Source organism: Marmota monax, unplaced genomic scaffold (assembly GCF_021218885.2).
Source record: "Marmota monax isolate L192 unplaced genomic scaffold, Marmota_monax_Labrador192_F-V1.1 WCK01_AAM20220418_F8-fsc00106, whole genome shotgun sequence".
Lineage (NCBI taxonomy): Eukaryota > Metazoa > Chordata > Mammalia > Rodentia > Sciuridae > Marmota > Marmota monax.
Genome location: NW_026695218.1, coordinates 8,872,036 through 8,895,418, shown reverse-complemented (window position 1 = coordinate 8,895,418; position 23,383 = coordinate 8,872,036). Strand labels below are relative to the sequence as shown.

General features: G+C 45.1%; 1 protein-coding gene across 16 annotated transcripts in view; it reads left to right on the top strand.

Annotated features, from left to right (window-relative positions):
- Dysf (dysferlin) overlaps positions 1–23,383 on the top strand; it is a 207,386-nt gene that overhangs the window by 10,291 nt on the left and 173,712 nt on the right. For 8 of the 16 annotated variants that reach the window (XM_046432412.2, XM_046432408.2, XM_046432410.2 and 5 more), the window contains exons 1-3: positions 923–1,329; positions 16,982–17,037; positions 17,726–17,817. In XM_046432412.2, coding sequence (XP_046288368.1) covers positions 1,239–1,329; positions 16,982–17,037; positions 17,726–17,817 — 239 coding nt within the window. In that variant the 5' untranslated portion in view covers positions 923–1,238. Of the gene's footprint in view, positions 1–922; positions 1,330–16,981; positions 17,038–17,725; positions 17,818–23,383 lie in introns of those variants that run through there. The other 8 variants (XM_046432413.2, XM_046432409.2, XM_046432411.2 and 5 more) reach the window with 1 other exon arrangement.

Here is a 23,383-nt window from a genome sequence, read left to right as displayed (position 1 = left end):
GGTGCGGGTGTGGAGAAGGCAGGGTTGGATTCCACGGGGTTATAGCTCGGCCCTATGAAAATGCTGTATCCCTCAAAATAAGCGGGGAGGGGAGGGAATTGCGATTTTGCTCAGCCAAATGATGCTGATAACTAGTCACCAAATTTAGGTTGAGTAAGGAGGTGAGTACTTGGGAAGTGGGAGAAAACAGACTGCCCTGACCTGTGTAGGTGCTGAAGTGTTGGGATATACAGAGGTGAGAAGCCGGGGCCCTGTGGTCAAGAAGTTTATAAGCTGGAAAGGAAAAAGACATCAGGTGAAAGTGTGCTAACGAGGGTCACCCCTCAGGGCTCACGTCATAAGCAACTTTCCCTCCGGTGGGGTAGAGGGCGTAGATTGTTGGGGGTGGGGAACTGGAGATGGAGTCCTGGACTCCAGCAATCGCACTGCGAAGTGAACACTGACCTCCGACTCGGGGAGACCAGCGACTCTAGATTGTCACGGAGAAAACTCCGAGGCGTGTTCGCAGGGGCTGGAACTTCGGGGTCTTCTTCTAGCGCCGGTTTCCAGCCATCAGAACAGTCGCCGGGGTAACCCGCTGGAGGGGAGAGGGTCGGCTGGCGAGCGCGGGGGATGAGGCAGGTGGGAGCTGCAAGCTGCGCCCGGGCCGAGGCTCCAGGCTACGCTCTCCGGGGCGGCCCGCGCTCGCCGCTGCGCAGACGCCTCCTTCAGCGCTCTATCCAACTTGCTGTTCCCGTGGACTCACTCGCGTCCCGGCTGCCGATTCCGCACCCGCCCGCCCGCACTCAGTCCAGGTTCCCACCCACTCTCCAAGCGGCCCAGCGGCCCTCGAGGTCTGGGTGGGTGGAACCCTGGGCGTTGGAGGGCTGGCGCAACCGTGCTGCTGCGCCGAATTGCGCTCTGTGGCGGAGCGGTGCGCCTCCAGCCAGCTGCGCTCCTATTCCAGCCGTGGGCGGGGACCCTCGCCGTGAGATCGACCCCTGCCCCGCTCCGCCCACCGCCCGCAGGGCGGATCTGGGCAAGGGCCGGAGGGGAGGATCCGCCCAGCGGGTGTCCGGTGTCCTCCCGAGGCTTTTCACCAGGGGTTGGCCACTTTTTCACCGAGACGAAGCGAAGGCGACAGCTCCTTTTCGGCGCGTTTTCCCCGGGAGCAGACCGTTTGCTTGGTGGGTGCCTGGATCCTGCGTTCGCGCTCCCGCTCGGTCCGTGCGCCTCTGCGCGCCCGGGGCTGCTGAGCCATGCTGTGCTGCTTGCTGGTGAGGGCCAGCAACCTACCCAATGTGAAGAAGGATGGGCGTAGCGACCCTATCGCCAGCCTGACTTTCCGAGGTGAGAGCCCGGTGGCCGCCGCTTCTACGCTTGGGCACCACTATACCCTGAACCCACTGCTGAGTCTAGGGCCCCGGCACAGGTGCTAACCCTAATCCAGGACAAACTTTGTTCCTCTGTCATCCGGGTCAGAAATCCCAGCCTGAAATTGACTAGGATGAAACGGCACAGTAAATGCCACAAGACTTTGAAATTATGGAAAATCGAAAGTGTCATAAAACGTCAAAGGTTATCACTCTTTTAAGACAATACTCAGAAGGAATAAAGTCGAAGTTCTTAAGGGTCTGAGATGGAAGATGGGTGCAGAAAGAAGATAGGACTCAGCCACTTAACTGGGCACAGTGTGCTTTGAAAGTTACGCATTTCATTCATTCATTCGTTTACTCAGGTATCTTTACTGAATGCTGGCCATATCCAGTCAGCCATCTATCAACCAGGAGGAAGAGAAACAGAATAGGATGGATATGGCCTTTTGCGGAGTGTCTAGGATGTTTTCCCAGATTCAAGGAGCTAATCCCCTATAGGCTTTGACCAGAGAGGGTCTCTGGGACAGAGAAGGAATCACTCCCTTCCTTTCTTTCCAGCTCCTTTACCCTCACTTCAGGCAGATACTCCCACGGGAGGGTGTCTCAGAAGGGGAAAAGGAAGAGGAAGGATCTGTCAAATTTGAGAGAAGGAACAATAGCTGTGAGTCAGGACCCCTGCTCTGCAGAGAAAGATAAATAAGGAGAGAGGGCTTCCTCTTAGCCCGGAGTCATACTTTCTGGCTTTGTGGAATTGAAAATATGTGTATCACAAAAATAGTCAAATGGAGAGAGGACAGGGTCAGGGCTTTTCATGAGGGTTGAAATCAGCGGGAGCACCCAGGGGGCTCTACAGTTCTGACCCATTTTCTCCTCTGTACCCCTAAGTAGCCTCCAAATAATAATGATAGATGAAAGACACCATTTAGCAAAGTGAGTTCTAGGTGTAGTTTTTATTCTCTGTTATGGGACATTTTACATTTTTTCTCTTGAAAAGTGTGATTGGAAGCATTCTAGACAATGTAGCCATTTTCATCCATCAGTGACAGACCAGGGTGTTCACTATGCCGGAGCAAATTCAAAGCAAGGTCCTTTGTTCTCCTCGACCATAAATACTGTCTAGGCTTGGCTATATAGAAATTGTGGGGCAGGGCTGGGGGTGCAGCTCAGTGGTAGAGCACTCATCTGGCATGTGCAAGGCCCTTAGTTCAATTTCCTGTGTGAATGTGTGCACATGCACACAAACACACACACACACACACAAATTGTGGGCCCATAGTTGTGAGGAAAAGAAATTCCCTAAGGACACTGAGCCCCTGGGACCACATCAGCCTAGGACTCACATTTGCATTGAAACCCCATTGGATCTGTTTTCATAGCTCTTTCCCTGTTTCTGCAGCAGTCCTGGGGTGGCAACTGTCACGCCCATTCTGCAGATGAGAAAATAGAAAGCCAGGGAAGTCACATGATTTGTTCATGTCAGTGGTCGCCCCAGGGAAGTACCAACTCTTGAGTGGGTACTGCCCTTGAGTCAGGCAGGTAACTAAATCTGTTGAGGCCCCCTTTGGTTGTTGCCCCTGTCCATGGAACCCTGAACAGGTACAACTTCCGGTCTTCCCCAAATCTGTATTCCCTGCATTTTAAAAAGCCTTATTATTTACATTTACAAGCCCTTAGGAAAGCTGGAATATAATAGAACATAACCTCTCCAACTGTTCAGTCTGTCTTTCATAATCAGCTGCGTTACCACCTTCTCCACGGAGGTCTCCAGGGTCTCCCTGGCTGCCTAGTCTCATCTCTGGATTCAGCATGGCCTCATCAGCTCAGCTAGCACACTCACCCCAGCCACCCGTGCTCAGTACTCAGCTCCTCCCCAGGACACCAGGCCACCTTGTTTATTCATTGGCATGTCCTAGTGCTGAGCACACATGGGCCATCAGCAGTGTCTGTGCCTCCTCTGGCTCAGCCTCCAGCCATCCTCCAGATGTGTTTATGCTTGAGAATCACTTGGAGGGTGTTTGAAAAACCAGCTTCTGAGGCCCCATCCATACAGGTGCTCATGCAGCAGGTTAGGAAGGTGAGTTAAAAATCAGCATTTGATATGTACGTGGTGCAGGACATGGTGGAACCACACCTTGAGAAAAATTTGAATCAGAGATGATGTGATAGGTGAAGCCCATAAGCCCCCCCCCCCCACAGGTAGTCACGATGGAGTTTGGGGCTGAGTTGATACCTAGGGAGGGAAGTCATTAGAATCAGACCCAGAACTCACAGAGCTCAGGTGAGGTGTGGTACCCCAGAACAGTATGGGGTACTGTTTATAAAATTTGTTGCCAGCCCCCTCCCCCTCTCCAGGAGCTAAATCACTCCGGGTGGGACTCAGGTGTAGGTGTTTCTGATGAATCTGAGCATTTTGGATGCACAGTCAGCTTAGAAGCACTGAGCCCAACCCCCTGTGGCACAGAGGGGACAGTGACCTGCTTGCACAGAAGCCAGCCTACCCTGTGTGCTTTGTTCCAACATGTAGCCTGAAATGTATGGGCCCCGGCTGGCCTGGCTTTGCTTGCAGTTGTTCCCTGGGCATTCCAGCCTCAGATGAAATTTCAGGACCTGCCTCCCAAAATAGATGATGAGCTGCCCGAGGCTGGACTCTGAGAGCACTCTTTGGCTTCCCTGTCTAAGGAACTCAGGGTAGAGGCTACTCATGAATTCTGGCCGTGTCTTTGTTTTTGTATTAATTAATTAATTAGTTAACTAAAAATGCCATGGGTAACTAGCCATGGTGGATATTTGTGTGTGTGAGCAGCTTTGTTTCCTATAGCATTTGGTCATCTGTACCTCTCTTCTGCCTTGACATTTTCCATTCTGTAATGTGACTATTTATATCCTTCTAACTCATACATTTGGTTCATTGAAAAATTATTTATTGAGCACCTACTACATGCTTGGTAGTGTTCTGTGTGCTGGGGATGTATCCAAGGACAGAGTCAGATCCCTGGTGCTTTGGAGCCAGATCTGCTGTGCCCCTCACTTGGTGAACTTCTGCTCTGTGTCCCCTGCCTTGAGGCCAGGATCCTAGGAGTCGCTGTCTATTTCCCGTCTCACTCATCCCTCAGGGCCTCTCCTGTCTTTCCAGCCTCTCTTCCTCTTTCCCTTTTTTCCCTTCACTCTGTCTCCTGGGCAGGAGCCTGCGGGTTCCTATAGAACCCTCTGTCCTTAGAGAATACTCCTCTTCACCTGTCAGGGCAGGTAGGCTGTTGGGGCACTGGCTGGCCTCTCAGAACCTGACTTTTAAAACAAGTGCATAACTTAATATATTGAAAATAGCTTTATTTCTTTTTTTTAATAAACATAATAGGTATTCACTATAAGAAACGGCAAATTCCAGCTAGGCGCAATGGTGCATGCCCATAATCCCAGTGGCTAGGAGGCTGGGGCAGGAGGATTGCATGTTCAAGGCCAGTCTCAGCAAAACTGAGGGACTTAACAACTCAGTGAGACCCTGTCTCTAAATAAAATGCAAAATAGTGCTGGGCATGTGGCTCAGTGGTTGAGTGCCCCTGAGTTCAATCCCCAGTACCCCCTCCCCTCCCTGCTAAAAAAAAAAAAAAAGAAAGATAAAAAAGAAATGACAAATTCCAGAAAGACATGAGGCAAAAGTAAAATAGACCCCAAATCCTGCCACTCGCATTAATTTGTAGAAAGTTTGGCATGTTTCATTCAAGATTTTTTTTTCTTTTAAAACATCTTTAGTTATGAAATTTAACACATAAATAAGTACAAAAAATATAAATGTATAATTTTACATGGTGGTTCTCAGCTGGGAGCAATTCTGTTCTTCAGTGAGAGGTGACATTTGGAAACATCTGGAGACATTTCCGGTAGATGCCACTGGAGAAGTGGGGGTGTTACTGGCATCTAAAGGGTAGAGGCCAAGGATGCTGCTGAAAGGTTGCACAGAACAACTCTGCAACACTCACAGCAAAGTTTTTTTTTTTTCTTTTTTTAATTGCCTTTAAAAAAATAAACGACAGTGGAATGCTTTACAATTCTTATTACACATATATAGCACAATGTTTCATGTCTCTGATTGTAAAAAAAGTATGTTGACACCAATTCGTGTCTTCATACTTGTACTTTGGATAATGATGTCTATCACATTCTGCCAACCTTGCTAACCCCCTGCCCACTCCCTTTCCCCCAATCCCTTTGCCCTATCTAGAATTTGTCTATTCCTCCCATGCTCTCCCTCCCTACCCCACTATGAGTCAACCTCCTTATATTAGAGAAAACATTCGACATTTGTTTTTTGGGAGGATTGGCTAACTTCACTTAGCATTGTTTTCTCCAACACCATCCATTTACCTGCAAATGCCATGATTTTATTCTCTTTTATTGCTGAGTAATATTCCATTTTGTATATATGCCATGTTTTTTTTTTTATCCATTCTTCCACTGAAGGGCATCTAGGTTGGCTCCATAGTTTAGCTATTGTGAATTGTGCTGATATAAATATTGATGTGGCTGTGTCGCTGTAGTATGCACAGCAAAGGTTGTTTGGCCCCAAATACTCACAGTACCAACGTGGAGAAACCCTGCTTTCGTGAATGCACTTTGAATGGAATACACAGGTAATAATATTCCTGAGGTCAGCTCCACCCTCCACCACTATTTCCTAGACCCCTGCCTTCCTCTCCAGAGGCAATCCCATCCCAGAATTTCCCCCCCAGATGTTCACATATTTGCATTTTACTCAAAAAAGGAATATTATATCAGTACAAGTTCTTCTACATAACCTTTCAAAATGTCTGAAGAATGTTTTATTATATGGGCAAATCATTATTCAATGCCCTATTGATGAATATTCAGGTTACAACACATTTTAAATATTTTATCCAATTCTTATACTGCTACTGTGAGGAGTGTCCTGGTGACTAAATCTTTGCCTGCATATTAATTATTTTCCTTGGGTAAAGCAGCAGAAATGGAATGCTGTGTCCGAGGTAATAGATGGGCTCGAGGCTTTGCTGCATTTCCCAAATTGCTCTTTTGGAAGTCTGTACCAACTCTACCCTCTGCCAGTTAAGCATGAGGGCTTCTTTTCTTTTCTTTTCTTTTCTTTTTTAACACATACTAACTGTCCAAATTAATGAATTTCACTGTGGCATTTCTCTACATGCATATATTGTATACTGATCATGTCTAACTTCCCTTCTGTCCCCTCTCCCCCTTCCCTGCTGGTCCCCTTCCCAGTCTCTAATAGTTCCTCCTCTAGTTTCAGGTCATTTTTTGTTTTATTTTTTATTTTTGGTTTCCACATTTAGGGAAAAAAAAACATGCAATACTTCTCTCTCTCTCTCTCTCTCTCCCCCCCCCCCTTAGTTGTAGATAGACACAGTGTCTTTATTTATTTATTTATTTATTTTTGTGTGGTGCTGAGGATGCAACCCAGTGCTTCACATGTGCAAGGCAAACCCCCTACCACTGTACTGCAACTCCAGCCTCTGCCTTATTCCTCTTAACATGATGTCCTCCCATTTCCCTGAAAATGGTAGGATTTCATACTTTTTAAGAGATGAATATTATTCCATGTGTATACCTACTATATTTTCTTTATTCACTCATCTGTTGATGGGTACCTAGGCTGTGAATACTGCTGCATTAAACGTGGGTATGCAGGTATGTTTTGTATGCTGACTTCATTTCCTTTGGATATTTATCCAGGAGGGAGCTAGGTGGAGCATACAATAGTTCTATTTTTAGTTTAGTGTTTTTTTTGTGTGTGTGTGTGTGTGGGGGGGTCTGGTACCAGAGATTGAACTCAGGGGCACTCAACCACTGAGCCACACCCTCAGCCCTATTTTGTATTTTACTTGGAGACAGAGTCTCACTGAGTTGCCTAGCACCTTGCTTTTGCTGAGGCTGGCTTTGAACTTGCGATCCTCCTGCCTCGCCTTCCGAGCTGCTGGGATTACAGGTGTGTGCTATGGCGCCTGGCTTAACTTTCAGTTTTTTTGAGAACCCTTTAAGCTATTCTGCAGATACTTGCACAAATGTACACAAACATTAGATAAGGATCCTTTTTTTCTTCACATCCTCCATGGGGGCTTCTTTTCTTTTTTTTTTTTTTTTTGTTGTGGTGCTGAGGATTGAGCCCAGGGCTTTGTGCACGTGAGGCAAGCACTCTACCAACTGAGCTACATCCCCAGCCTGGGGCTTATTTTCTTTCCTTTTTATTGGCATATATTAATTTTACAGAATATAGGGTATCATTATGGCATTTTCCCACATGCAGAAAACACAATTTGGTTGGCTTTAGTCCCCAATACCTCCCCTTACACTTCCCTCCTTCCTCTACCCCAGTGGTCTTCCTTCTACCTTAATGACATACCTTTTTTGTTTTTTTTTCCCCTCTAGCTTCCACATATGAGAGAAAAAGAAATAAAACACTGTCTTTCTGAATCTGGCTTATGTCACTTAACATGATTCAATGAGGGTTCATTTTCTTAAAATCATCTTTCACAGTGTCCTGAGGTTCAATTAGTATTCATGCTATTTCAACACTACCTATTAGTTTTTATTTCTCAATGAGTTATTTTTATTTATTTATTAATTAAATAACTTTATTTCATTTATTTATTTTTATGTGGTGCTGAGGATTGAACCCAGGGCCTTACACGTGAGAGGTGAGCACCTACCGCTGAGCCATAACCTCAGTCCCGGAGTTATTGTTTTAATTTGTCCATTTGGGCTGTTTGCTTCTTAATTAATTGCAAGTGCTCTTTACATATTAGAAATATTAACATTTTGTCATAGGTGTTTCCAGTATCTTCCTCAGTTAATTTTATTTTATTTGACCAACAAAAATGGTATAGAAATATCTTCCTCAGCTGTAATGGACCTTTCAGTTTAAAGACTACCCCTCTCAAAGTGCATTCCATTATAGACAGTATATCTACTGCCCACTGTCCTTCCTGGCCACTTCTTCCCTGTCTGGTGTGGTTCCAGCAGGTTTAGAAAGATGGGGATGGGGGATTCTTGTGGGTAAGAAGAGCAGTGCTTTGCTGGTGATGGGGGAGTGACAGCCGCCTAGGTCGGGGGTGCACAGGCTTGAGTCCTCGGATGATGTGGCAGGTATCAGAATCCACCTACCCTTTGGTTTGGGGTATCTGTGCCAGGAGGTGAAGCAGACTGTCCTTCAACAGAAGCCAGGTCTGTTTTCTCTCCTTTCAGCTGCTCTTGCTCTCTAGTTATCTTTGGATACTTGAATATCTACCACTTTCTTTGTCTTAATGGGTATTCTACTGGGGTGTCAAGGGAGTGTCCTGTGCAGAGCAAGCCCTCAATGAATATTTGTGGGATGAATGAGGGACTTTTCCTCAAGGCAGCCTGCAGGATCTAAAGGTCCTCTGCAACTTCTGAGGAGTGTAAGACCTGTCACTCCATGAGGACAGAAGCCGCCATCCTTCTCACTGTATCTGGGAGTCTAAAAACTCCCATCCTCCCTCCTGCTTTCTGCCTCTTTCTAGGTAGAAATATTCTTCACCTTGACATTGGCTGGTAGATCCCAGGACACCTCCCCGGGACTTTTCAAAATGTTGTGGCAAAATGCCCATCACATAAAATTTCCCATCTTAGCCACTTTTTAGGATACAGTTCAGTGATGTTAACTATATTCACAGGCCTGGGGGTGTAGCGCAGTGGTGGGGCACATGCTTACTATGCACGAGGTCCAGGACACTGGGTCCTGGATTTTTTTTTTTTTTTAATTCCTAAGCTTTTCTATACTGACCTGTATGGTTTATTTTCCCTCTGCTTTCTCTGGATGTTTTTCTAAAGCCAAAATCAAACAAATTCACAAACAAATAAAAAATCCCCGTAAAACAAAAGACAAAAAAAATTCATATCGTTGTTCAACCATCAGCACCATCTATCTCCAGAATTCTTCCTCTTTCCCAACTGCAACTCTGAACTCATTAAACACTAATCCTCATGCCCCCTTCCCCCAGCCCTGGCAGCCACCACCCTACTTTGTCCCTATGATTGTGGCTACTCCAGGTACCTCATTTAAGTGAAATTTTGCCTTTTTGTGGCTGGCTGTGTCATTCTGTCTGGAAGAATACCCCCGCACGTCAGCCTGATCTTCACAGATGATGCCGAAACCCAGTTTTGCCAAGCAGGTTGGGAAAGGGAGTAGCTCCCTCCCTCTCCCCCAGAGTGAACTGTGAGCACCTGAGTCTGTTAAATGTCACACATAAAACCATGTCTCAAGGGGTTGGGGTTGTGGCTCAGAGGAAAAGCGCTTGCCTAGCATGCGTGAGGCACTGGGTTCGATCCTCAGCACCACATAAAAACTAAATTAAAGGTATTGTGTCCACCTACAACTAAAGAATAAATGTTTAGGAAAAAAAAACATGTCTCAAGGTTAAAAGTAATTCTTAGGGACAAGACAGGTCTAAATTCATGATGATGGAACTATTTTTCTCATTCTCCTTCTTCTTTTGAAATTAGAACACTTTTTTATAAACAATTCCAGAATATAAACTGATTTTGTATCAAGATTCTTTGAAACTTTTAAACCTATATGTAACCTAAGCTTATTATTATTTTCATTTTCTACTTTGCAACCCAGCAAATACATGACAAGTTAGATAAAACAAAAAGAGAAAAAAAAATCTAAATTGCTTTATAGAAAAAAAATCAATGAGCATAAAAATACCTGGCTCAAAACTAAAACAAAACCCAACCAAGAAACAGATGATGTAAAGTCTACTAATCCTCTAACTTAAAATAAATGGAAAATAATTCCACCATGATAGCAATTTGATGAATAAAAGTAGAACTACTGTCCTGGAGGGAAATTACATTTTATGTAAGAAAAATGTAATAGTGCTTTTAGAAAATGAGGAAAAAGTTATTTCCACGTTGGGGGGCAAGCATGCTACACACTTCATGTTGACTTGACCTAGAACTTAAAGCATCTGTTCACATATGAAAAGTGAGAGGGACATGAACATTGTAAAACACAGCTTCTCAATTATTTTTTTCTATTTAACCTCAAGAGAACCAACTACAGAGCTTTGAAACCCCAGGACAGGCTGGTGCCAAAGCAACTCCTCCTCTGTCCTTTCTTTTCTATGTTTTTAGAGAGGTGACATTTTTTTTTTCTGCTCAATTCCCAAGCCTTTCTGTACTGACCTGTATGGTTTATTTTCCCTCTGCTTACTCTGGATGTTTTCCTAAAGCCATTTTCTCAGGACTTTTCCTCTGATGCCTGGGCTGTCCCTCCTCCGGTCTTCTCTGCCATCCTCTGGGTGCCTTTTCCTCTTCTGACGTGTCTGGGTATGGCTGGCTTGATGGATACTGGGACTGATTCATAGGAGAGGAGCTTGTGAACCAGGTTCTGTGCTCCATGAACCACAGCTGTGTTCTGCTAAGGTTCATGGGCACTGGTTTCTCTGAGAAAGAGTCCCTGCTGAGTTGGCAGTAGCTCAGAGTCTAGTCTCAGTCTACTGTCATGGACTGGTAACCACAGAGGTTGAAGGGTTTTCTGCTTTTTGTAGGTTGGTCTGGAAGGTTCCAGACTGGGTGGGGAGTCTTTGATCAAAGTTTCTATACCTGGATCTGGTTACCAACCTCTTCTCTTTACCTACCGGTTTCCAAATAGTTCTCTCTCATCTTTCTGAAAGAAGTCTTTGACTCTAAGCCTCTGGCTTTCTTTACTATAATCTCCAAGTTCATCTTTTTTCTTTTTTCTGTATTGAGGACTTAACCCAGGGGTGCTTTATACCTGAGCTACAACATCCCCAGCCATTTGGAGACAAAGTCTTGCTAAGATGCTCTGACTGGCCTCTGCCTTGTAATCCTTCTGTTTCAGCCTCCCCAGTTATTAGAATCACAGGTGTGCACCACCTTGCCTGCCTACCCCCAATCCTTTTTACTTTTAATTTTGAGACAGAATCTCACTAAGTTGCTGAGGCTGGCTTTGAACTTGTGATCTTCCTGCCTCAGCCTCCTGATTCCCTGGCATTATAGGGGTGTACCACCATGCTGCCTGGCTTCAAATTCATCTGGAAAATAGTCTTACTACTTCTGTGAATGCTTCATTAGGTGGACAAAAGGGAATTCTCCATATTAGGCTGAGAACTTGGTGAGAAATCTGATGGATGGTATTTACTCTTCAATTGTTTCAGTTTTTTGGCACAAACTTTCCTCAAACACTGAGACTGTGCCTCAACCAGGAAGCTCAAAACCATGACGCAGCTGGGCGTGGTGGAGCACGCCTATGATCCCAGGGACTCAGGAGACTGAGGTAGGAGGATCTTGAGTTCAAAGCCAGCCTCAGCAAAATTGAAGCACTAAGCAACTTAGTGACATCCTGTCTCTAAATAAAACATAAAAAGGGCTGGGGATGTGGCTCAGTGGTCCAGTGCCCCTGGTTTCAATCCTGGGTAACAAACAAACAAACAAACAAAACAAAACAAAAAGAAACCATGATTCAGAGATTATAAAATCTATTTTTGTCCAATACTCTTCTCCGGTTTATCTCATAATGTAAAATCTATTATTATTCAAACTGTGTGCACTACTCCAAGATGCCATTTATAAAAGTATTGTTCAAGAGTTGTCTTTGGGGCTGGGGCACTTGCCTAGCATGTGTGAGGCACTGGGTTTGATTCTCAGCACCACATATAAGTAAATAAATCAAACAAAAATCCATCAAAAAAAAAAAAAGAGTCATCTTTGTTCATTCAGTGGTATCTTTTTTGACTCAGGGGCCAGTGGCCACAATTGTCCCTATCTGGTCAGCACCATGGGCCAGAGTAGAGGCTGTGGTGGAGGTGGCCTGGACATGGCCAAAAGGCTGGTGTAACAGCTGCTGTTGTCTTAACTGTTTCCTTCCCTTGGTGTCTGTAACTCATGTGATGAGTGCCAGACTCATGTCCCTTTTCCTTCTTGCTCCTCTTTGGGGTAGTATTGCCCATAAGCAACCCCTTCTTAATGTCACCCAGAGGGTCCCAAGTGGACTCTTCTAACCAGGACCCTGTGAAATCTCATTTCAGGCTCTTGTTTCCCTCAACTTTAGGAAAGGCAGGAAATGGAAAATGGCTCTGAGACAGTTAGCCCAGGGCTTGACACACACACACACACACACACACACAGCTCAATTATGCCGGCTGGAGTCACCAGGAAGCGAGTTTCCGAGTGGACGACTCCAGTGAGGGTGCAGCTGGAATTTTCCAAGTTACTCCTGTAGGTCACACAGGAAGCTGATCTGTGGCAGGGGAGGGGAAGTGGACACTTGGCTTGCCTCTATGTCCCCCAGAACCCTATGCTGTAGACACTCTAGTTCTTATCTCACCAAGGCCTACAGAGTGGTGAGCTCTACTCTAGGTCACTCCCTAGTGGCTACCATTGAATGACTCCAGGGTCAATTTCAACTGGAGCCATAGCCTCATGACCCACAGGAGGACTCAGAGAGGTTCAGCCCCGGCAGGCCTACACGAGAATCTAGAGAATAACTGGTGCCCCTTCCAGGACACCTTCCCTGGAGCCACTGGGCCTCCTTCCCTCCCTTCATCTGTTGAGGATTCAGGAAGGCTTCTGGGGTGCCCCAGGAACAGTGCTCCATCCTCTGGTGAGAAAGTGAGTCTGCAGCCAACGTCAGAAAGAAAAGAGCCCTCACTCAGCACCTGCTCACTGTGCATGTTGTCATGTGCTAGGGTCACTGCATGAGTGAGGTGTGGTGTCTGTCCTCGGGAACTCACAGCCTGGTTGGGCTGTTATTCAACTGTTATCCAGCCCCTGTGGGCCCAGCTGGCTTCGAGAGCACCCAAGAGAGTCTGGGAGTCCAGGGAGGCTCATCAGAGGAGACAGCTGAGCTGGGCATTGAAGAATCAGGAGTCTACTGGCTGCATCAGAGGGCAGCATAGAGGGGAGGGAAGGGGCAGTGAACTCCCACGTGAGGGGTTCCCAGGGTGCTGGGCCCCTGGCATATCCTATCTCTCTCTCTCTCTCTCTCTCTCTCTCTCTGGTACCAGGGATTCAACCCAGGGGTGCTTAACCACGGAGCAACATCCCCAGTCTTTTAAATATTTTTTATATAAAGACAGAGTCTTTCTGAGTTACTTAGGCAGATTTTTTTTTTTTTTTTTTTTTTTTTTTTTTGTGGTGCTGGGGATTGAACTCAGGGCCTTGTGCATGTGAGGCAAGCACTCTACCAACTGATCTATACTCCCAGCCCATCTGAGTTACTTAGGGCCTCACTAAGTTGCCGAGGCTGGCTTTGAACTTGCGATCCTCTTGCCTCAGTCTCCTGAGCTGCTGAGATTACAGCCTTGCATCACCACTCCCAGCACATCATATATATATTTTTAATATTCACAACCCTTTGTGGAGGTGCCATTATGATTTTACATATGAGGAAAAACGAGGCTGCAATGTTAAATGAATTTCCCAAGATTCTTTGAGCAGCTCAGAAAGGTCAAAATCCTTTTCACAGTAACAGGAAATGAGAGTAGTTGGCATTTGCATTGATGGCCGCAGGCAATATAAAGTAAAACACCCCATGCCTCCACACTCATCAGGACCTGGACGGCAAACGGTACCGGCTGTATTCTTTCTATCCTAAGTATTTAGTTAAAAAAGAAAAAAGTCAGTTTCATTTAAGAATGTCTTTGATGAACCAAAAATCGTTAATGCTAACCTTCAAGGACACGTGTTTTTAATATTTTGGGAGGTGAAGTAGGAAGCCTGAGTAGCTCACTTCTGCACACCCAAACAATGACAATTGCCAAGGGAAAAGCACTTCAGTGACTGCTTGAGTTATAGGCTAAACTAACCACTGGTTAATTGGCCTAGTTTTCTTCTTTAAGGTTTCTATATTTTCCAAGATTTATTTATTTATTTATTTATTTATGTGCTGGGGATTGAACCCAGGGGCGATTAACCACTGAGCCACATCCCCAGCCCATTTAATTTTGAGACAGGGTCTTGCTAAGTTGCTTAGGGCCTTGTTAAGTTGCTGAGACTGGCTTTGAACTTGCCATCCTCCTGCCTCAGCCTCCTGAGCTGCTGGGATTACAGGAGTGCACCACTGTGTCTGGCTGTTTATTTTTTCATGGAATACTATTTTTCCTGGAAAGAATGATTGACAAACTATGGTTATTCAGACTTGCATATTCGGTAGATAAATTCTTGAAAATGAACAAAGCCAGCCTGCCACTTCAAGAAGAATAGCTAACATGTATCTCTTCTGCCAGTTGCAAAGTTTGAACTTTCAAGCAAAAAGTGGAATTTTAGAAAGCTTGTATTTTTCAGCTTCTCAGTACGTACACCTTTCTGGTGACGTTAATGGTGATATTAATGAAGGTGATGTTTTTGGTATCGCATAATGAAATGTGTCAGCATTTGGAAGATCTGCACAACTCAATGAACAAAATTTTTTCCAAATGACGGATGTAGATGTTACAGAATCATGAATGGGTAAAGATTCATTCAAAGTGCAAGGTAGAATAATTAGTTGTAATGTAACAGGGAACAAAATGTTCAGTGATCTAGTTTCATGTTTTACATTGCAACTTACCTTTAAGAAATTCAAGAGATACTACTTAATGAGTTTAGATGTGGTTTCAATGGATATTCACAGTTACCCAAAAGTTCATTAAAGTATGTGCCTCCTTCTAGCTACATCTCTGGCTACATTTTCTTCATAGATATTGACCAACATGTCAACAAATTGGATGTAGACGTAGATATGATAATCCAGCAACAGTATTAAGGAGATTTATAAACATGTAAAAACAGTATTACTTTCCTTTGCTTTAGAAGTTACAACTATTTTTCAAAGAAATATGTCACTTATATTAGCATGTATTGGGTGTCTCATTATATTAAATTAATTGCTAAGTAAATATCTTAAATGCCTTAGTTTTAATTTCTATTGTAGTAAAATTGGATAGATGTGAATCCTGTAGATCAAAGCTCTTTGGAGTTCACAATCATTTTGAAGAGTGACATCTTGGGACCAAAAAGCTTGGGAACTGCTGCCCTACGGAATCACAGCCCCTGGTCTCTTGCTGGGTCAAGCAGGTGCATTCCTATCTCTGGTAATCCACGAAGAAGGATTTTGGACAGAGTTTCTGGCCACCCTCCTGGAGGGGCCACCCAGTAGACTGATAGGCTCAGGTGAGGAGATTCCCTAAGTCTAGTAGGACACCGTGGAATGCGTCTTACTGTATCCATAATGGAATCATACAATATATGGAAGGTTTTTTTTTCTCTTCTCTCTATTTTTATTTGTTCTAATTAGTTACACATGACAGTAGACTGCATTTTGACACATCATACATAAATGGAGTATAACTTCTCATTCTTCTGGTTGTACATGGTGTAGAATCATACCTGTCACATCAGTCATAGATGCACATAGGGTAATAATGTCTGATTTATTCTACTATCCTTCCTAACCCATGCCCCTTCCCCTTCTTTCATTCCCCTCCATCTAATTCAAAGTACTTTCCCTAGCCCCTCCCTTTATTGTGAATTAGCATTTGCACATCAGAGAAAATATTGGGCCTTGGGTTTTTTTTTTTTGGATTGGCTTATTTCACTTAGCTTGTTATTTTACCATTTACCAGCAAATGCCATAATTCCATTCTTCTTCAAGGCTGAATAATATTCCACTGTGCATATATACACCACATTTTCTTTATCCTCATCTGTTGAAGGGCACCTGTGTTGGTTCCATAGTTTAGCTATTGTGAGTTGAGTTGCTATAAACATTGATGTGGCTGCATCACTGTCGTATGCTGATTTTAAGTCCTTTGGGTACAAACCAAATAGTGGGATAACTGGGTCAAATGGTGGTTCCATTCCAAGTTTTCTGAGGAATCTCCATACTGCTTTCCAGATTGGTTCCATCAATTTGCAGTCCCTCCAGCAATGTATGAGTGCACCTTTTCCCCCATATCCCTACCACAATTATTATTGCTTGTATTCTTGATAATTGCCGTTCTGACTGAAGTGAGACGAAATTGTAGAGTAATTTTGATATGCATTTCTCTAATTGCTAGAGATGTTGAACATTTTTTCATATATGTGTTGATTGATTATAGTTCTTACTCTGGGAAGTGTCTGTTTATTTCCTTATTATTGGGTTTTTGTTTTTTTGGTGTTAAGTTTTTTGCATTCTTTATATGTCCTGGAGATCTAACTGTGGTGCAAGTGGCAAAGATTTTTGGAGGTAGGTATTTTTTCAAAAGAGAAATGAAACGTTTTCTAGGAAGATTGTTGATTTTTAGAACCAGAAAATTTGCATAAAAACACTTTAAAAAGTCAGGAATGACAATAACAAACTCATTAAGAAGAATCAGTCTGGGCATTTTCTTTTAAAAGCATCCTTCTGCCCAGGCTGCTCTTTGGTAGTTCCAGAGCTGGAGGAGAAGTTGTACAATTGCACTGGTGGGATTGGCATCCCTTGGTGGGCTTCTCGGGGAATCTGTTGGTTTTGTGAGATTTCCTCTGGCAGCTGAGCTACAGTGCTGAATGGATCCAGCAGCTGCACCTACCAGGGTGGAATGAGCAGGGTGCGATGTGTCTCTCCATTTTCCCTTTTGTGTCTCCCTCAGGGGTGAAGAAGAGAACCAAGGTCATCAAGAACAATGTGAACCCTGTGTGGAATGAGGTATGTGTGTCTTTTTATCCTATCCCCTCTCCTCCTCCTCCTCCTCCTCCTCCTCCTCTTTCTCTTCTTCTTCTTCCTCTCTTCCTCCCTCTGTCTCTCTGTCTCTCTCTGTCCTGTCTGTCTCTGCAGGACAAGTTAGGGGCTTTGGCAGAGGTGGCTTTTCTCAGTGGTGTCCTACAGGGGCTGGTTGTCCAGAATTCTAACCAAAGTCTCCTGATGGGGTCTTGGATGCACCGGGAGCCTTTGCTGTGGGGCAGGCTGAGGAGCCTCTGGCAGGGCTACCTGACATGGCACTACTAAGGGCGTGGCTTTTGAATGAGCACAATCTTGGACTCTGAGGACCCTGCAGGGTTACATGGCATGTTTCCAACTATGCTTTTGACCTGTTTTGCTGGCATGAGTTGGAATTGAGTTGGACCATGGAAGAGTGGACCACGAGAGTGTGGCCTCCTCTTCTGTTGCTTTCAGCTCTCACCATCACCTCTGAGGCTCTGGAACTCTGATATTCATTCATTCATTGGTGCATCCAACCATCCACCCACTATCCATGCATCCATCCATCCATCCATCCATCTATCCATCCACCCACCTATCCATCCACCCACTCACCTTCTTGAATGGATGCATGAACACAAACCAGACAGTCTCTTCTCCTGGGAGCCACAGGTTAAGATATCTTTTCTTCTAGGGCTTTGAGTGGGACCTCAAGGGCACCCCCCTGGACCAGAGCTCTGAGCTTCACGTGGTGGTCAAAGACCATGAGACCATGGGGAGGAACAGGTGAGATGGGGGCTCCATGGCTTGAAAGCACAGGTAGGTCAAGGTATATGTAAACTCCAGAATCTGGGCTGGAGAGCTGGTGTTTGAGTTCAGCATTGATTAATTCACTGGGGACCGCCTCTCCTGGGCCAGAAGAAGTGGTCCTCAGTAGATGCTCGGAACAAACTCAGCTCTGGCCTCAGGAACATGGCCGCGGGTACAGCTGAGAGCTGCCCAGGTTGCAGGGGAGAGAAGATGGGCTTGAATCAGGTGACCCCAAGTTTTTTCAGATAGCGTGTTCATGTGCCCCAGGAGCAGGGAGGAGAAGGCTCCCTGTCTCTTGCTCCAGCCCAGAGGCAGGTCCTCCCTTCCCCCTCCTCATTCCCTCCCTTCCCAGGCTGGGCTGGTGAGGGCGGGCAGGCAGAGCGAGGCTGCAGCTAGTGGAGCACCGTGGAGGAGGGCTTTGTAGAAGACACGGGACTGAAGGTGAGATTTGTGGTTTAGAAGACAGAACAGTATTCATGGGCAATACAGACTGGTATTTCTCTGCGGCAGGTTTCTGTTGAGTTCTTTCATGTACCTGGTGGGGGGAAGGGTTTCTGGGTAGGGGAACTTGCAGGAGGAAAGTCATGGTGGCAAGACAGGCAATGAATGTCACCTCTGCCATGGAGCTCCTGAGTCTTCCTGTATTTGCTAGTGGGGGGAATGGGCAAGACCAACCCACCTTGCTCACTGATGGAGCTGGGGATTGTGGTGTGTTGGACTGGGAGACTGGGAGACTGCAGAGTGACAAGCCTTGCTCACTGGGGAGGGGTTCAGTGGTCCCTGATGGGTATGACAGGGGGCCACTGTGTTAGAGCCAGCATAACGCCTGGTACTGTTTGCTGATGTCTGAGACCAAGGCGCAGGCTTGGGTTTGCTGTTCTGTGACCCATTCACAGGGGAGCCTTTGTCTGGGAACTGGGTCAGCGTAGCCAGTGTCTGAGGCCTGGAGGCTGACTATGTCTTCCTGTGATATGGGAGAGGAGGACTAGGGAGGATCGCAGGTGGCCAAACACCCAGAAAGTTTGAAATCTTAAAAATATGGAAGAAAAATCCTACACTGCTGTGTCTTTGTAGCACCTGGGGCTTATAGATTCCAGCCCCATGGCACAGGGGGCGGGTGGGAATCAGTTCAGGTTAAGCTACCTTGCCACACAGAGACTGTGGAAGATGAAGTGGCCTCCAACAAACCTAGATGGCAGACATTGGGCATTTCTTGAAGGCTTCCTGGAGGAGGCCCACATTGACTTGGAGTTGGGGCAGGCTCTGGAGAGGGTATTCCAGTGTGGATGTGTGGAGGGCAGCCTGGCTCAGGCCTTATGGTGTGTGTATGGAGGTCTGTCTCATGACATATGCAGCCCTTTGAGGAGGGGGAAGTGGGGCTGCACTGGGTCTCCAATGCCAGGCTGGGGATCTCGACAGTAAGACCACCCAGCTGATGTTTACCAAACGCTTGGCAGAGTACCTGGCCCTGTGCTAAGCCTTATAGACAAGATCCTTTTCCATCACTGAGGGACTACTACTGTGATCATCTTCATTACAGGTCGGGAAACTGAGGCTCTGAGAGATTGGTCAGTTTCCTCAAAAGCTGGTGATGGTGGATCTGTGATTGGAGGGCAGGTCATCATGACCTGCTCATAATCCTTGAACCCTGCGCCTCAGGGGATTCTGGAAGCCCCAGGTGGTTTCTGGGCCCATCTGGAGAATTCATTTCCCCCAGTGATGCTGGAATTGAGGGTTTAGTGAGGGAAAGGTAGATAGGTTACAGCAGGGCATGCCGAGGAAATGCACGTTTTATTTTCACAATTATGTTCCGTGTTATTATAAGCTGTTGGGGGCTTGTTTTCTCAGACCACAAAGACAATGTGAGAGAAGGGGCTATGAACATATTTTTATTCAATTCAAGGATTAGGCTGAATCCTCAGAATGACGGTAAGCCAGGGTCACACATAGGCCGTGGGTCATGTGTCACATAGAGGGGGCTGGGTGCATTGAACCTTGCGGCCTTCCTACTGGCCCTCATGGATGCCTTTTAGATCCTGGGGGTAGCTGGCTCCCTGAGAATCAGTTCCCCATGACCAAGTCACTGCAGGTCAGTTTTGAGATCAGTTCCTCAAATTGCAAAACAGCTAAAGTTACCGAACTTAACAATTTACTATAAATAACAATTTACTATAAATACAGTTAAATTTATATAGTAAATTTTACTATTGGTATAATTTTTCATACCCAAGCACTTACTTTAATTTTGTAGTTTAAGCAGTTAAAAATTAAATTGCAATTACACTAAATTAAAATGTAGTTATATCCATAAATATCTGAAGAATATGAAAAGCTGTCAAAACAACGTTGTCCTGGAAGAATGTAATAGGCACAAATGGGGTGAGCAGCCTCCACAGCAGTTTGCTCGACAGTCCAGTGCCTGGGGGGTGTCCCCATCTGGAGCAGCAGGAGAGCAGGGTCCTATGATTAGATGGAGAAGTACTTTCTCAATTAAAAAAAAAAAATCAGAGCCTTGAAGCATGAAAAATTCTAATAATAAAAATTCTGTCAAAATGAGAAACATTCCAGGAAGTGACAAGAGCAGCCACAGGACATTTTAAATATTGAAAGAAAAGGGAGAGAGTTCAATGAACTCAGTTCAAGGATCCTTTGACACTGAACGCCCACTCACTGCCTTCAGGCCAACACTGTCCATTCAGGAGGTGATGATGACTGTAGTCATCCAGTCGTCCTCAGACCTCCGGTGGGTTTCAGCGAGGGCCCACGGAGTTCCCATGGCCAGCCCCTTCACTGCTGGGATTCCTGGGTGGGTCCTCCCTGGGCCTTCTTCCAGCAGCGGCTCAGGGACCACAGCAGTACTTCACTCTTCTGTCTCCACCTCATCTCTGCTCCCTCTTCCAAACCTCCATCCTCCTCCACTTACCTCCATCTGTGTTGAGAGTCCCCTCAGCGCCTCCCTCATTCTTTGTAACCACTTTCCACACCTTTTGTGCACAAGTCTCTTGCTCTTCTCCTTTTCTTTCCAAACCCCCTCCTCTTTTAATTCATTCTCTCCTTCTCTTCCCCCTTTTCCATCCCACTCCTCTTTTTCCTCTGGCTTCTGGGGCATTTGGGACTTCTGTCTTTTCTTCAGTGATCACTGGCAGTTTTGGGGTGGCCTCCTTAGATCAGGTCTGCTGGCCTGGAGTGGGATCGTGGGAAGTACTCCATTCATTCATATCTCAGGAAGGGGACCTTAGTCTTGGAACTGTCTCAAGGCTGTTTAACACCCCCTCTACCCACCCGTGGGGCAGCCCCAAGCCTGAGCGACCCTGAGCCAGCTTCAGGGCTGGATTAACTTTGTGTGGCCAAAAATCAGGTTTCAAATGCTCATAAAAGGAAGCTCTGCTCCTCTGGATGGAAGACACTGAAGCAATCCAGCTGGAGGATCTCGAATCTGGTCCTGGGCTGCCCTGGACACTTCCTGTTTACTCTGGGCCTTTCTGAGAGGAGGAGACATGATCCTGGTCTCTGACCGAGTGTTTGGGCCTGTGGGATGTTCAGCCCCGAGGCGCTGATTTCTAGTTCAGAGCAGGGGTGTCCGACTCCGCAGGGGCTGGGCCTTTCCCCTGTGCAGCTGGACTGAGAGCCACCCAATCCCGGTTCCGGACTAGTTCTCCCCAGTAGAACTTTCTGAGGTTATGGAAACGTCACATCTGAGTGGATTAGGGAAATGGAGGAGCTGGGTCTTCCAATTGTATTTCATCTTAGTGACTTTGAATAACGCCATGTGTCCAATGGCTACTGTATTTAGACAGGGCAGCTCTAGATTTTTTAGAACAGTGTTCTAACCCTGGCTGCCTCTTAGAATTACCTGGGAATTTAAAAACATACCCATGTCTGAGCTCCACACCAAATAGATCAAACAAGATGCTTCAGTGGGGCTGCAGGCATCAGGGCTTTTGGAAACTGCCCACAGGAGGCCAGGGTACGCCCAAGGTGGAGAACCCATGGAGTTAGAGCCACGCTGCCACTTTGAAAAGGAATCACTTTCAATTTTGTTCATGGATAAGCTGAGGAATAGATATAAGCAGTTATTCTCGTAATTGCTTGAATATGCAATCACCATAAAATTGTTAAAATAAACAAAACAATAAGTACTAAGATAAACTAAGTAAAAACAATAACAAACAATGCATAATTATTTAATAAAATGATTTTAAAAATATAAATAAAAATATATTTTTTTTGGTACAGGGGACTGTCGCTTAACCACTGAGCCATATCCCAGCCTTTTAAAAATATTTTATTTAGAGACTTTAATATTTTATTTAGAGACTGAGTTGCTTAAGGTCTTGCTAAGTTGCTGAGGCTGGCTTTGAACTTGTGATCCTCCTGCCTCAGCTGCTAGAGCCACCGGGATCACAGGTGTACATCACTGTACCCAGCATAAATATTAAAAGAAAGCTGAAACTAAACATGGTAAAATTGTTAGAGAAATGAAAAATAGAACAAAGAATCCTGCTGGTAACTAAACCCTGATATATGAAAATGAGACTTATTAAAATACAGTTCCAGGGGCTGGGGTTGTGGCTCAGTGGTAGAGCGCTTGCCTAGCATGCGTGAGGCCCTGGGTTCGATCCTCAGCACCACATAAAAATAAATGAATGGAATAAAGATATTGTGTCCAATTACAACTGAAAAAAAAAAAAAACCAGTTCCATAAAAGGAGCTCAAAATGTCAGGGAGTGAGTGATATTTGATAAAACTGGATGTGGACCGAAAAAAGGAAGGAAAAAAAATTCTAAGAACCCAATCTGTGTTGGGAAATTTAGGCAGAAAGTAATTGTTCCTAATGAAAATAATATTTTTAAAATGAAAATAAAGATGGTAAAAAAGAAAAAAGGAAAGAATTTAATTGTGCTGCATAGAAAATGTAACAACATATTAAACTAGCTTAATTTGTTCTGGAAAATGCCCCTAGAAATTAATTAATAGAGGTTTTTTTTTTTTTTTGTGCTGCAGATTAAACACGCGTCTCACATATGGTAGGCAAGCTCTCTACCACTTATCTACATCCTGGGTCCTTTTTATTTTGTGAAGTTGCCCAGGCAAGTCTTAAACTTGCAATCATCCTGCCTCACGCTCCTCAATAGCTGAGATTACAGGTGTGCCCCACTGAGGCTGGCATATAGGTGTAGTTTTAACTTAAGTTGTTTGATAAATAAAACACGGAAGAAAAAAAATCTCTATGTGATCTAAACTTCCTCCTGGCAAAACAGTAGGGTCAAAGTGATGGTCACTTTGACCTCAGTAACTCACCAGCTCTAAGCCTGATCAGAACAAGGGGACCAGAGTCAACAAAGAGACATACACGACACCCTGTTAGATGAGAATGTCCCAAATATTACACAGAACATACTTATATTAAAACATGATTCATTGTTTCTCTGAATACAAACCTAACTGGGTACCTGTTATTTTACCTAGTGACTGTACCTGCCGGGTGCACGCACCTGCCTTGCTTTAATTGAGCAGCCCAGAAGGGGACCTAGACTACCAA